At 36.8% G+C, this 15,000-nt stretch overlaps 3 protein-coding genes across 5 annotated transcripts in view; 2 read left to right on the top strand and 1 right to left on the bottom strand.

Annotated features, from left to right (window-relative positions):
• LOC125029297 (carboxypeptidase D-like) overlaps positions 1–6,619 on the top strand; it is a 44,592-nt gene extending 37,973 nt beyond the window's left edge. For 2 of the 3 annotated variants that reach the window (XM_047619198.1, XM_047619200.1), the window contains 4 exons: positions 200–350; positions 535–801; positions 3,793–3,984; positions 4,220–6,619. In XM_047619198.1, the coding sequence (XP_047475154.1) occupies positions 200–350; positions 535–801; positions 3,793–3,984; positions 4,220–4,329 (720 nt within the window). In that variant the 3' untranslated portion in view covers positions 4,330–6,619. Of the gene's footprint in view, positions 1–199; positions 351–534; positions 802–2,534; positions 3,682–3,792; positions 3,985–4,219 lie in introns of those variants that run through there. The other variant, XM_047619199.1, reaches the window with a different exon arrangement.
• Positions 6,620–10,169: 3,550 nt separating this feature from the next.
• LOC125028665 (carbohydrate sulfotransferase 9-like) lies at positions 10,170–14,393 on the bottom strand. Its single transcript, XM_047618140.1, has 5 exons — positions 14,339–14,393; positions 12,648–12,778; positions 12,298–12,501; positions 11,910–12,031; positions 10,170–11,015 (listed from the first exon to the last, which is right to left on the bottom strand). Exons 1-5 carry the CDS (start codon positions 14,391–14,393, stop codon positions 10,355–10,357), a joined length of 1,173 nt encoding a protein of 390 aa, XP_047474096.1. The 3' UTR covers positions 10,170–10,354.
• Positions 12,309–15,000, top strand: part of LOC125029129 — a 7,015-nt gene continuing 4,323 nt past the window's right edge. The window contains exon 1 of the mRNA XM_047618939.1: positions 12,309–12,444. The gene's annotated coding sequence lies outside the window, so the exon portion shown is untranslated. The remainder of the gene's footprint in view (positions 12,445–15,000) is intronic.

Below are 15,000 nucleotides of genomic sequence, written 5' to 3'. Positions count from 1 at the left end.
TATGTGTTAACTGACTAGAATATTTTTCTTGGTTATCAGTTGTAGTTAATGATTGAATAATCTAACAAGATTTATGGATAACATTTGCATCTGAATTAGTTCTCTTCGTCTACAGTCACTAAAGAAAATGTGCAGTATGTATTATATGATAGATTGTCTATTAGTAGTTATACTTACACTCTTTTCTTGTTTCAAATAGGACTGTTTTTATGGCCACAGTGAGACTCTGGCCCTCAATGTTTACTATAGTTGTTGTGGTACTCCTGATGAAAAGACTCTGGGTCAGTTGTGGAGGAAACATAAACCAGCACTACTTAAGTACCTTACTCTTGCAAACATGGGTGCAATGGGTAAGTTATCGCATTTATATGGCTCAGGCATAGGGGCAGCAGTTTGCAAATGTATATTGTTGGAAATTTGATGTTATATTGTTTGATTCCTATATGTAAACTTCTCCCATTTACTTAGGGTATTGCCACCATCAGTATTATTTTACTGCTGGAATTGTCAGTAATGAATTTTGCATTCTTACAGGATACGTTACTGATCTGTTTGGGTCTCCAATACCTGACGCACAGATCAAGTTTGATGAATCAGAGCATGTTGTTACCTCCTCTGTAGACCATGGAGCTTGGTGGAGGCCCTTGACCCCTGGAACACACACACTTACAGTCAATGCTGAAGGATATTACAGTCAGAAAAAGCTTTTGCAAGTGGTCGGAGGTGATACAGTTGTCTTCAGATTGGAAAAAGATGATAGTGTATTTGGGATGCCTAGAATGGTGTTTGTGATCATTGCTGGTAAGTAGACATTTGCCTTCTCCTTGTAAAGTGTTAAAGACAAGTCATTATATATTTTCTTTTCAGCTAATTTATGAGAATTAGTTGATCCATAATGTATAATATGTGAGTTTACCATCACTTTATAGTGATTCAAGAAATAGAACTTCACATTTTTCACATTTAGTAGTTCACCCTTAATTAAATCACACAGTTCCATATTGAGTTCTTCCATTTATGAAATTTCTACATCACAGTATCAGATTTGTTGAGCATCCCATACTGCTGAAACACTTAGAGATACGATAGAATATGGTATTACTGTTAAGTTTTTCCTTTTCGAATACAAAGAAGTGTCAGACTGGGCTAAATTTTCATGTACAAACTAGATAAGAATAAATGTGTTATCACACATACATGCAGGCACTCACATTTACTCTTCGTTTCTCTCTCTCTCTTTCTCTTTCTCTTTCTCTTTCTCTCCCTCCCTTCCTCTCCCTCTCCCTCTGTCTGTCTGTCTGTCTCTGTGCCCATCTGTCCCTCTCCCTGTCTCTGTGTCCCTCTCTCCATCTCTGTGTCCCTCTCTCCCTCTCTGTGTCCCTCTCTCCCTCTCTGTGTCCCTCTCTCCGTCTCTGTGTCCCTCTCTCCCTCTCTGTGTCCCTCTATCCCTCTCTCCCTCTCTGTGTCCCTCTCTCCGTCTCTGTGTCCCTCTCTCCCTATCTGTGTCCCCCACACACACACACACACACACACACACACACACACACACACACACACACACACACACACACACACACACACACACACTCACTCACTCACTCACTCACTCACTCACTCACTCACTCTCACTCACTCACTCACTCACTCACTCACTCACTCACTCACTCACTCACTCACTCACTCACTCACTCACTCACTCACTCACTCACTCACTCACTCACTCACTCACTCTCACTCACTCACTCACTCACTCACTCACTCACTCTCACTCACTCTCACTCACTCACACTCACTCACACTCACTCACTCTCTCTCTCTCTCTCTCTCTCTCTCTCTCTCTCTCTCTCTCTCTCTCTCTCTCTCTCTCTCTCTCTCTCTCTCTCTCTCTCTCACTCACTCTCACTCTCTCTCACTCTCACTCTCCCTCTCACTCTCTCACTCACTCACTCACTCACTCACTCACTCACTCACTCACTCTCACTCTCTCTCTCTCTCTCTCTCTCTCTCTCTCTCTCTCTCTCTCTCTCTCTCTCTCTCTCTCTCTCCCTCTCTCTCCCTCTCTCTCCCTCTCTCTCCCTCTCTCTCTCCCTCTCTCTCTCCCTCTCCCTCTCCCTCTCTCTCTCTCTCTCTCTCTCTCCCTCTCTCTCTCTCTCTCTCTCTCTCTCTCTCTCTCTCTCTCTCTCTCTCTCTCTCTCTCTGCAGAAGATTATTGTTGTTGAATGCTTTAATGTTTTTTATTATTAATATTATTATTATTATTATTTTTATCATTATTATCATTATTACCATTATTACCATTATTATTTTTATTATTGTTGTTGTTAATGTTATTATTAAAGGGAAAAAAACAGCACTTTTGTTCAGAGTGAGCATGTACTGTTCTCAAGGGAAGATGATGCAACTCACTATATTACAGAGACCTAGTAAAAACAAAAGAAACAACGCCAAAGCATGGAAATTTAGCCCCACTTGATGCATCTTTTATAGTCTTCTCCACAGTTATTTTAATTCTGCCTTTTTTTCCTTTTCTATAGGAGTTTTGGTGATCACGATCTTGTTGGGGAGTATAGCTGTAGCTTGGTTTACATTTCCCACCTTTCAACAATGCCTTGTTTGAGCTTTCCTGCTTTTCTCTTCTTTCTTTCTTTCTTTTTCTCTCTTCCCTTCTTCCTCTTTAAGATTTGATGCTTATAACTTCCTTGTTTTTATAGTGTGGAGGTGAGTTGGCAAATAGCAGATTTTTTATATAGGTTTTAAAAATAGTGTAATATACAGGAGTGTTTTCTTTTCAAACTAGATTTGGGAATCTGTCTTTATTATTCCCTGGAAATAGGATCCAGGAACAGTTGTCTGTAGGGTTTTTCATCAGCCTATTAATCAGTCTATTATTTTCACTTATGATTTCTCTCTCTTTTCCTCCCTATGTACCTTTCATTAGACATTCTGCCTGTTTACCCATTTACATACCTTCTTCCCTATCTCCTTTTCTCAATAAAGCTAGATTTTTTTTTTTTTTTTTTTTTTTTTTTTTATTATTACTAAATTACCTGTTGATGTTTTGGTTTATAATACATAACAAGAGTGTTACAGTCTTTGTACAAAGCATATTTAAGTTTTCTTCATTTGAATATGTGATTTAAGAGGTGTGCATTTTCAGGGGGTACTAATAGCAAGTGTGTTTCCATTGCTATAATTTACAAACTTATAAGTTGCATAGCAAGTTTTTATTTATATTTGAGACTTAAAAGAGGTGGATGCATTTTATGCTGCATTTATTAATTGAGACTGCTACAAATTGTTACATTAATTGTATTTATATGTAGATATTTCACATTAGAATTTCAATTTCATTTTGAAGATATTGAAAAGAAGACTTTTTTTCTCTCTCTCTCCTGGATTTTCAATATATAAATTCAAAGTCATCAATATTCAGAGCAGGGAGAGGGGGGGGAGATTTTGTCACATTTTATATATATCATTCTCTTTTTCTGTATTTACAAAAGTGTGTGCAGCTTTTCAGTTTGTAAATTAAGTATTATCATATTCATGTATTCTTTCTGAATAACCAAAAACCTCTATAGCCATATTGTTATTTAGTTTTATGAATGTCAACTTACTAACAATGGAAAAGGTATTTCTGCTTGGCCATTTTTTTTTTATTATTATTATTATTATTATTATTATTATTATTATTATTATTATTATTATTATTAGAACAGAATATTTAGACTAAGATTTTACATTTCTGTTCTCCAGTTGTACTTACAAACTGCTCTGACCCCTACCTTTTAGGTTCTCTTACTCTGCTGCTAATGGTCTGTTGCCTCTGTGTTGCCACTCTCCGCTCAAAACACCAAAGGAGAAAACAGTATGGCTTCTACCAGCTAGGCAATGCTGCTGACATTTTCAATGATAGCTCTAGCGGCTCAGATGACGAAACCCAGCTAAGGTTCTTGAATGGAGCAGCCAAGAACAAAGTAAAAAGTAAGTTTGTTAGTTTTTGAGAAAGGAATTGGACTTTGATGTAAATTCAAGGAGGGAAATGTTTTTATATATATATATATATATATATATTTTTTTTTTTTTTTTTTTTTTTTTTTTTTTTTTTTCTCTCTCTCTCTCTCTCTCTAATGACTTTGGTTTGATTCTCAGTGCATTTTTATTTTTTCTTTCTTTGCCCATCTTTCCTTCTATTTTAATGTAGTACATTCTTTTTCAGAGAAGAGAACAAGCAGAATACCCACCTACAAAGACCTCGTTTCAAGCTCATCGGATGAAGATGAGCTATTCCTTAAGAATACCTATGTGAAGAAGAAGGGGCAGAGGTGATTGTTGTGTTTAGCCTCTATGTAAATAGTTCTCTGAAAGAACAAAGGTACATTAGGTATAGGTAATGCTACAGTATGGCACAATATACCCTTAATGGATACACTGTTACACAAATACATGCATACACACTCACACACACACACACACACACACACACACACACACACACACACACACACACACACACACACACACACACACACACACACACACACACACACACACACACACACACTCAGATTAGAAATTACAGTTAGTACATTTACAAAGCTTACTGGTGTGTTAGTATGGAGCTTGGAATTGCAAGGTATTTGATAATGTTCATGTGGTTGAAGTGGCTTTTCCAAGATGTAGAAAAAACAAAATTCTCAGTAGCCTATATGTACATACCCATAAGTACTTGTACACACTTACACATCATACTTATGCATACATACATGCGCTTATGTGTTTAGGGAGTTCATTTGCATATCTATGCTGTTGTTTTTTCATTGCTTCCAGATTTATATAAGGATTTCTATGCATAGTGTTTATATGAATAAGTGTATACAGGTATTATGACCAAATAAAAAGGTAGTACAAGAAGGAAAGGAAAATGTTCACACACAGTAACACACACATTCATATATATGTATATCTGTGATTAATTTTTTTTTATGTCTTATCATTTTTATATTGAAAAAGATTTTATAGTAGCTAATATGCTTTAAGTAGAAATCAATATATTAAAACAGTATCATATTTATTAAAGATGTATGGTAATTATTATTAGCCACAGGGTGAGAATCAGACAGACCCAGAATAGAAAAATGCAGTATTTGATTTAACCCAACAGAAGCCTTGTTAGCAGTGACATCAGTATTACCTTCACAATACTTACATCTAAAAGTATTTTTTTACTGAGTCACAATATCTGCTTGAATGAAATTAGGCAACCCAGTGCTGCTAAGCTCTAGATATTTCTCTTGTAAGATAGTTCTTGCAATTTTTCTTGTAGTAAAGATTACTGGTAGAATTTTGTATTTTTATATAGTAATTTCAGAGTATTTTAAAGATCACTGTAATTGTGATAGTAGGGGCTGAAAGCAATAATAAAAGCTAGTAACATGTAATATTTACCGGTCTTACTCATGAACTATCTTGAATTGATTGGGGAAAGTAATGAAAAAATTAGGGTATTATAAATCCGTTCAAAATTCTTGACCGTTACACAGTGCCTTGATGTCATAAAATGTTAAGTACCACAAGTATTTTAATCTCATAACATGTAGGTACTGTAGTTTTATGACAGTGATGACTCCACAGTTTTATGTAGAATTCAGAGCTAGTTATTTGAATTTATGTTCCTCCCCATTTCTATATATAATATAATTTTTTTAATGAAGTGTAAATATTGGCAATGGGGGAAGCTAATATAAATTATTTGGTATTTTTTTGTTATTAGTAAGAGTTCCGGTATATAACCAAAATGGAGATAATAGATGAAATCAAATTATGGATTGTTGGGTACACATTATTTTCATTATAAATTTTAGGGAGAAGGGTAATTGCAGCTGATATTGAGATGCTTTTATGTATTGTTGTTAAACCTAGGCTTTATCATAGTTTGTTGTCTTGCATTTGTTGTATCAAGGCAATTTTTTATATGATTTACTTGTCATTAAGATGTTGACTAAAGTGCCTTACTAATCTGTGTTATCAATTTGATTATAAATAATGAAAAAATAATTTGGTATGAATCAGTGGTTTATATTCTTTACTTAGTTCAATACCAGGTGGTAATTACCACTTATGTTCAAATAGAAAATAATGTTATAGATCAAACTTATTCACGAACACATTCTTTTTAAGTGAACTGCATTCATTGCAACAAATGTAGAAAAGATATCAATGAGAATAAAGATCTTCACAGTTTAATAGATTTATTTGACCATTTTTCATTATATCTTCGTCAGAAATACATGATCTTTATTCACGACGAATATATAATTGAAACCAGTCAGATCCATCTCTTGCACTGTGAAGATATTTTGTTCTCATTCATACCCTTTTGTACTATTCTTTTTGAATGAAATGAGAAAGTGCTCCTTGTCATGTGAAGGAAGAGTGTCTTAACTATTTTTTTTTTTCTTTTTATGGAATTGAGCAAAGAACAAAAGTAAATGGAGTGGGTTGTGATTTTTGTATCATAGAGTTTATGTAATAGTTTTATGCATTTTATAAATTTGTTTCTGTATTTTTTGTAAATTATATTTTACTTGCGATAATAAATCTTATGTGTAACATTTGACTTTGTGCCTTTTTTTTCTTTTATTTCCTCACAAAATGTACCACTTCACAGTCTTAATTATGTAATTTTTACTTAAATATTTGTTTGGATATAAATGGTTCCATATTTTTTGTGTCTTAACTGGCTGGCAAAAAATATACTCATTTATTTGATATTTATAAGTCTGTCTGTATATTTATGCTACCAATCTACCTTCTGTCCTAAAAAAAGTGTAATTTTTGAAAGCTTTCACATAGATTATAATATTAGTTAAAGGGCATAAGTATATGGAAAGCAAATTTATGCCACAGCGTATCAGAGACAGCTTAACCCAATGCTGCCGGGGAAAATGAACAAAAAATGGGGAAAATGCTGTGCCTATTTTCTATATTTTTTGTGAAATGTCTGCCCATAGATGGCTCTGCTAGTGCTTAGCCACAAAGGAGTCAATTAGTAGACCTTGTGACCGTACCTGATTTGAATTGGCGGGAAAAACGTATTTTTTACTAGTGCTATGAATATCGATGGTGTTATTTTTATTATAAACATTATAATTATAATGTTTTTTAGCATTAGTTACAGCAAAATAAGACAGGCAGTACTCGTGACTGGCTCATTGGTGACTTAGTACTAGTGTAGCCATCTATGTGTAAAAACAATCAAACAAGTACTTACAGTGGGCATAGACGTACCTACACGTCATACCCGTCGGCAAGGGGTTAAACAAAGCTGCATAATTTTTATCCTAGTTTAAGAATGTAGATAAGTTGTATGATAGAAATGACTTTTATATAATTAATAAATGCAAAAAATTTAAAATTCTGGTCTCATTGTCCATTACTTAGTTCAGAAATTCGTCAGCAGTGACAGAGGGAAAACCAGTCAATACAAAGCATAAAGATCACACTTATGAATAGTGCACCAAACTTTGCCAAAAAAATATTAGTGAATTTCAGCAATTTTTCTTTCATTTATCTATGACCTCCTTATTAAATATGTCATGTACGTGGCTTGTTTAACATTTACACCCTCAACTGAGGTTCTTTATCCATGTTCCTCATTTATTCTGTTAACCATGTTTCTGTGGTCTTTGAATTAGTTTTTTTTTTGTCTGCCCCTTTATTAACCACACACCTGAGCTTCACTTCAATACTGAAAGTGCACATTGGTCAATTTTAAATCTTAAGGCATATTATGTATTATTCATGAAAATATTCAGTTTTGTATTCCTCAGAAATTCTTCAGATTATCTGTTGATTTCACTGTGGTTATCTCAAGCAACACTGGAATCAATTCCATCAAGCGTAATACTTCCAAGTGCATTGCTGTTTTTGCAGCATTATAATTCCTTCTATTTTGCTTTTATTTAGTTAACCGTTTTTCATATTCTTTATTTTCCATTACTCTGTTAAGGCCTGTCCACACAGTAGGCAAGTGGGCATGATTGCTGAACATGTGTTGTTTGTCTCCCATTCCCTTGCTTGTTGTTGCCATGGGGGAGCTTAGGAGACGAAGTCAGAGACCCAGTGCTGGGGATCTACCCTGCCTTGGTCCTCAGCCCTCAACTCCACTAATTTTGCGGTCTTTTTCCCTCCCCCTTTTCATTTCCGTCTCTTCTCCAACCCCTTATATTATGCATTTCCTAAGGTGTGAGAGCTGTGTTGAAAGGATGAAAGGCTGACTTTATCTCAGTCAGAATGGCCTGGTGGAACCATGGGCATGGTCTTCCCCTGTTTAGTTGTCTAGCTCTTACCCCTCATGGGGACCCTGAGGGGAGGACTGTTGTCTCTTGTCTTACCATGGCCAGTAATGAAGACTATATACCCTTATTAGGGGCAATGAGGCTTGCCCCTTCATCAAATAGCCTCACTGATTCAAATTCTCCCGGTTCCCAGACCCCAGGCTCTCCTTTGACCATGACCAACACTGCTACTATTACCTCTTTCTCAAGGCCTACTATCACATCATCCACCCAGGTCAACACTCAACCTCCAGGAGACATTGCTACTCTCCCAGCATCCTCACTTTCTTCCCTTCTACCCCCACAACTTTCTTCATCAACTACCCCATTCTCCCTTATTACTTCTCTGCAACCTTACTGTCCACCTCTCCGCATTACTACCTCTCTCGACACTGATCCTCTTCCACGGTCCCGTTCTTCTACTACCCCCACCTCTACAAACATCTTAAATATTATATTTACCCCAGACAAATGTGACCGATTTTTCGTGACCCCCCCCCCCCCCCCCATACACACAGCTCTTTACTCTGGCAACACTTTTCTCTTCCAGCAGTACTGCAGCCCGTACCTAAGCTTTCTCTCACCTATCCTCCCGTCACCGACCCCCAACCCGTCAGACATCCCTACTTTCTGCTTTGACAACCTGTTCTCCTTCTTTAGACACATACATATCCTTCACATGATATTATCTCCCTTGCTTAATCCTATCTTAATCCATTCACTCATCGCCTCCTTTACCCATCTTTACCCTTTCCAATACTATTCTGGACTAATATTCCAAAGTAACTATTATGAAATCACTTCACTGCATTCCTGGCCTCATTATTTATATATGTGTGTGTGTGTGTGTGTGTGTGTGTGTGTGTGTGTGTGTGTGTTTGTGTGTGTGTGTGTTTGTGTGTGTGTGTGTGTGTGTGTGTGTGTGTGTGTGTGTGTGTGTGTGTGTGTGTGTGTGTGTGTGTGTGTGTGTGTGTGTGTTTCAGCCGATATGGAAGCATGTAAGTCTACTGTAGTTTGTATTTGCGTGCGGGATTATTAAAATGCATGCGGTATCAGGTATTTGTCTTTGGTCTTACTAACACATGAAAAGCTAAAAATGGCTCCTGGCATGCTGCCTGTATCCGTATTGCAACTTTGAATAAAGGTTTTTTTTTTTTTTTTTTTTAATCGATCCTCCATATCGATCAGTTCTTACTATGACGTTGAAGTTACCACATGATTTATCCGCATCATTTGCTATATTATTTTAAAGTGATATGCGTAAACAAGCTAATGGATAATGATTCTAGAGAGTAATCAGCATAGTCGTATTCTCAAATAACATCATTCACAATGTTATCATAGTCCCTTATAATGAGTACACAAAGAGATGGCTTTTTGTTAAGAATACGCAAGATTGTTTGGGTCGTAACTTGCACAAAGAAACACGAAATTGAATACATAAATAAGATTCGTGTTCAGTATAATATAGCAATGAGAATCGTTTAAACACTGACTAAGGATATCTTCTTTTTTCTTCACTCATCTGAAGCGAAAGAATTGTCTCATACTCATACAGACTTGGTTTTCGGTGCCATGAAAAAGCATTGGGCATACATACACACACACACAAACACACACATACACACACACACACACACACACACATACATACATGAATACATACATACATACATACATACAAACATATTTATTTATATTCATATAATGTGTATATATATACATATATATACATATATATATATATATATATATATATATTATACGTGTGTGTGTGTGTGTGTGTGTGTGTGTGTGTGTGCGTCTTATGTGATAGATACACACATAACACAAGCCAGTATTCCTCTGTAGTGTATGAAACTGGGAAGTCTTATCGCGCAGTGCAGGCGATTACTAATTGTCGCATCATCTGCATGTCTTGTTTTGTATTTCGACAATGGCCAGTTTAATCACACCTTGATGCTATCTTGTCAATAACTGTATAAAAGGCTTTAAATACGAAGATTTTTATCAATTTACAACACTGTATTCCCATTATTTAATACTGACGGTACATATTTGCTATAGCCAAAGAGTTCGAAATCATGTTTGTAAATTTCAAGAACAGCTTTCATTAGGCTCCCAGGCACGTCTTTGTAGTACTGGAAGTCATCCCGAGGAAGCGTGTTGGTGCATCCCTTTGTCTGGTGCTGAGTGGTGAAATTAAGCTCCTTAGGGTATCCTACATCCTTCAAGAGCATCCTGCACTCCTCCTGTATCGTTTCCAAGTGGAGGATGTAGTGGTAGTCCTTTTGGCACGGGAGGCACTGCTCCGTGTAGGGTGCCCAATGCACGTCGCGAATTCCCAGGTCATTTGCCCACACTACGAACTCTAGAAACTCGTGGAAAGTAAAAGAGGAATTGCTACATCGTTTCGTGAGCTTGTCTTGAACGCCGCCGAAGGCGCTGGTGACGGCGTCCCGCAACCTCTTAATCCCAAGGTTGAATGATTTATCAGAGGGAGCACCCTCCTTCAGGCCTTCCAGAAAGCGCTTCGGTGGAGCGAGGCGTCCGGACGAGACCAGCGCGGGGAGCCAGTAGGTTAGCCAGTAAAACATCCACGGCGCAGTGGTTCCTGTTCGCTCCCGCCAGTCTCGGTTGTAGTTGCTTATCGGTGCCCCGTCGAGGTACTTGTCTCTGGCCATGAGAAGGGAAATATGGGGTTGTCAGTTTCAGATAAATATGCCGTGAAATGGAGAAAGAAAAGCATACCTGAACGCACACAGTCATGCACAGGTTTATATAGGGTGTGGGTGACATTACTACCATTATCCTTATTAATTGCAACATTGTCATACATCGTTATCTTCACTATTAATACTATTATTATCATTATTATTGCCATTATCATTATCATTATCATTTTATTGTCATTGTCATCATTATTATTGCTATTATTATTATTATTATTATTATTATTACTATTATTGTTATTTGTTATTGTCATCACCATCATGATCATCATTAAGTAAAGTTATTAGATGATGCAGATGACATCAATTAGCGTTTTTTGTTTCACAAATCAAGCCCGTAAAGTCAAGAGCAATATTGACACCAAGGAACCTGAATGTTCCGGCAAACGCATCTTCAATGGGCTTTAATCGATATACCGGTTTAGGTATATGCACACACGTGCTTCTAACAAGTAGTTCCCCAGACGAGCACTTAGCGGATAATGTGAATTATCCTCCACCCAGATTTTTTTGTTTTTTTCGTTCTTTGCATTTCATCTTAGTAACTAGCTATAAAGCCCATTGGGTTTGTTTCAATACACCAATGGCCATATCTCCTACATGTAATAGTTGTAGTAATAGTAGTAGTAATAGTGATAATAATAGCAATAGTAGTGGTGGTGGTAGCAGCAACATTAATAGAAGTAATACTAATAGTAGGCCTAGTATTAGCATTAGTCATTGCTTTCAATAATATAATCGTCTTTAGCATTTAGGACCATTATTATCAATATTATTATTATTCTAACAATGACACTAACGATGATAATGGTTATCAGAGGTATAAAATTTGTTTCACCTATAGACGGAAGCTAGGCGGGACAGCGGATGCCTAACCAAGATGGCGTTGGTCGGGCGAAGGCTCGACTGCTTTTGTTCAGCTAATTGTCGACTTAATTTGCGCCATGATGTCGAACCAGCCTGGGGGCGTGGTACATGTTTAAGCCAAACACAACGATGCCATCTCGAATGATTATAAGAATATAGAAAGAACGTATTAAGAATATCCACCAATTTTTCCACCTTCAGTTATATGTAGAATAGCTTAATTTTCTAGCAAACACCGCATCGTTTATCAATTTAACATAAATTTTATTCTAACGCAAAGTTGAAAATAAAGATATAAAATCCGTCAAGGAGTTTCGCTAAGCTATCATAACTTACTGACCAGCAGGTTGGGACATTACCTTCGGAGGGACGCACACCTCGAGGGGCCCAGGGGATTCAACAGTTAAAAAAGAGTGCCACAGGGTCGTGTGCGGGGCATCGTTTATCCTGAGGGAGCGACACCTTTCCAGAAGGTGTTCTCGACGTTTCTGAAACACATGACGAAGGTCTGGCTTCATCCAACTCCCGGATTTGAAAACGGTGGTCTCGGTTGTTTTCCGAATCTGGCGCAAATAGTGAAGATTCTTAACAGGTTGCATGTTACAGACTGCGGACTGCTGTTTTCCGAATCTGTTACAGGTAGTGAAGATTCTTAACAGATTGTATATAACTATCGCAGCGAGTTAAAACGGTTTAAACAGTTACTTACTCTCGGCTGAGTGTGCATGAATTGGTATTCTGTCTCCGTGAGTGCCAAGTGAATGCAGACCAACAGAACGCTTACAAGAGCAGCCCCACACAACGTAGTAATCGTCTGCCAAGGGATCCCTGGCATCATGTCTGCGGAAGGAGGGAGCAAGAAGGCAGATATACCAGGGGCGCCATTTTGTTTTTTCTCTACTATTTGTGTCTACTGAAGTTATGGTATATCTAAAACAAGCAAGCTTTTAGGGTTCCTCCTAGTTTTGCAATATTCTGTTGTGCCAATACCCTTTCTTTTTTATTTGCTTTGTTTCTCATTGATATATTGAGTTGTTAAGCAAATAGACCTACTTTCCAGTAGTTCCTATACTGTATAGTTTTCCATCAAAACTTGGCTGATACACTTTACACTAGATATAATTTCCACCAGTTATACAATTCAGATTTATGAAAGAATTTACGTTTTATAAAATAATGAAGTTTACAAATCTTGGATGAGTGAAGCAAGCTTCATGCTAACAAACTTGATCAAATGTCTGCTGAATTAGTCTAGATCAGGGTCGTTAGTAGGATCTGCAGTACAGCTTGGGGGAATGGGCCCTCTAAACAAAAGGATTATGTCTTTGTGCTTGAAGATGAAAGTCCAAAGTATCTTACTCAATATTTCTTGTCTTCTCACCGTGACGCTGGAGTGTTCTGCCACATGAACGAGTCCTTGCGAATGGGCTATATTTAGCAACGAAGATAAGATCCTTCTCACTTCTGTTTCTGGATCCTTTATATTTATGGTCACTTTTACCCTCCTTAAGCACACAATACTTACTCATGTATGTAGTATATAGAGAGAGAAAGGGGGGATAGAGAATGTTTCTAAAATCGAGATTTAAGTAGATTTGGTTTGAAAATGGGAAACTTGAAATGTACGTCTCTTGTGTCTATATCAACAAGGTTTTCCTACTTATGATTGTTGTTTTCTTTGCAAGTGATGGCTTAAAATAGAATATATTTCCACTGCATTTTAACTTGAAAGCTGCTGCCACGTATTAGTGAACATTTCCTTCGGAAGGACGATTATGCCCAATATCGTCAAGTTAAAAAAGAAAAATTGTCTTGTTTATGAAAAATTACTCTTCATTTGTTCGTCAAGTCTCTGTTTTCTTGTCAACCATTGCAAGCATAGTTCACCCTCGAAATACTGGTCTCAAATATGACAGTGAGGATGTTGATTTATTGGTATAAGTATTATTTTCATTATTGATCTTATCATAGTTTTCACCAACAACATTATTAGTTTCAGCAGCATATGTATTTTTATACATATATGTGTTTGTATAAAAATATATAAATATGTATGTGTATATGTATATATATATATATAATACATGTATGTGTGTGTGTTTGAGTGAGTTTTTATATATATATACATATGTGTATGTATGTATATATGTATGTATATAAACATATATAGTATATACATATATACATATATATAAATATTGATAAATCTTGTTTGTGCGTTGTGGGGTTTTCTACATATGGGTGTGTGTGTGTGTGTGTGTGTGTGTGTGTGTGTGTGTGTGTGTGTGTGTGTGTGTGTGTGTGTGTGTGTGTGTGTGCATACACACACACACACATATATATATGTATGTGGGTGTATGCATATATCTGTATATGTAAGCATGTATATATGTACAGTACATATAGCATCCTCATCCTGCATCTGCTGCCGCAGGGCGTAGGCCTCTCCTAACATTCCCCTACATGAAAGCCCAGGCCACTGCCATCTCTGCTCTTTAAAGGGTGTTTTCCCTTTAAGAATAGTTTTACGAAAAATTATCTGTTTGTCTTCACTTTTTTTTTTCAATATTCTGCAATATAGCCTACACTGCTCCTTATTCTACGTGTTACTTCTAATACCGCAGCTTTTTGCTTCTTCAAAATCAACAAAAAATTCCAATATTCATTTACTAACTCGCTTGGTTCAGTGAGTGGGCGCCATCTATGGAGAATCTGAAGCAACTTTTTATTATTATAGATAACTGATCAAACAGGCTTATTTCGGCATTTTTTTAGATACTTTGTGCCCTTTCTTTTGTCGATACTTTTCCCCTACGATACTGATATGTTTACCATATTTAGGACAATTTGCTATGCATCCTTTATAAGGTGTGTGTATGTGCGTGTGCGTGTGCGTGTGTGTGTGTGTGTGTGTGTGTGTGCGTGTGTGTGTGTGCACACAATTGCTCGTAGCAGTAACAGACAGTGCGACAGTGCAGACGCATGCCAGAAATATCTAGAATTTTCATAATTTTTCCTCATCAACGGAAGTAGGAAAAAAGGTTGCATTTGTGGCCTCTTTC

The sequence above is a fragment of the Penaeus chinensis genome, chromosome 9 (assembly GCF_019202785.1).
Source record: "Penaeus chinensis breed Huanghai No. 1 chromosome 9, ASM1920278v2, whole genome shotgun sequence".
NCBI lineage: Eukaryota > Metazoa > Arthropoda > Malacostraca > Decapoda > Penaeidae > Penaeus > Penaeus chinensis.
Note: the sequence above shows the minus strand (reverse complement) of the source record. Positions and strands in the feature narration are given on the sequence as shown.

Bases quoted from the DNA above. Each gene is read 5' to 3' on its own strand.
- LOC125028665 (XM_047618140.1), bottom strand. From the start codon at position 14,393: ATGTTAGGAGAGGCCTACGCCCTGCGGCAGCAGATGCAGGATGAGGAT. The intron at 12,779-14,338 runs GTACTGTACATA...CTCCTTCCGCAG, and splicing joins GCAGGATGAGGATGCTATAT to ACATGATGCCAGGGATCCCT. The intron at 12,502-12,647 runs GTAAGTAACTGT...TATTTGCGCCAG, and splicing joins TCATGCACACTCAGCCGAGA to ATTCGGAAAACAACCGAGAC.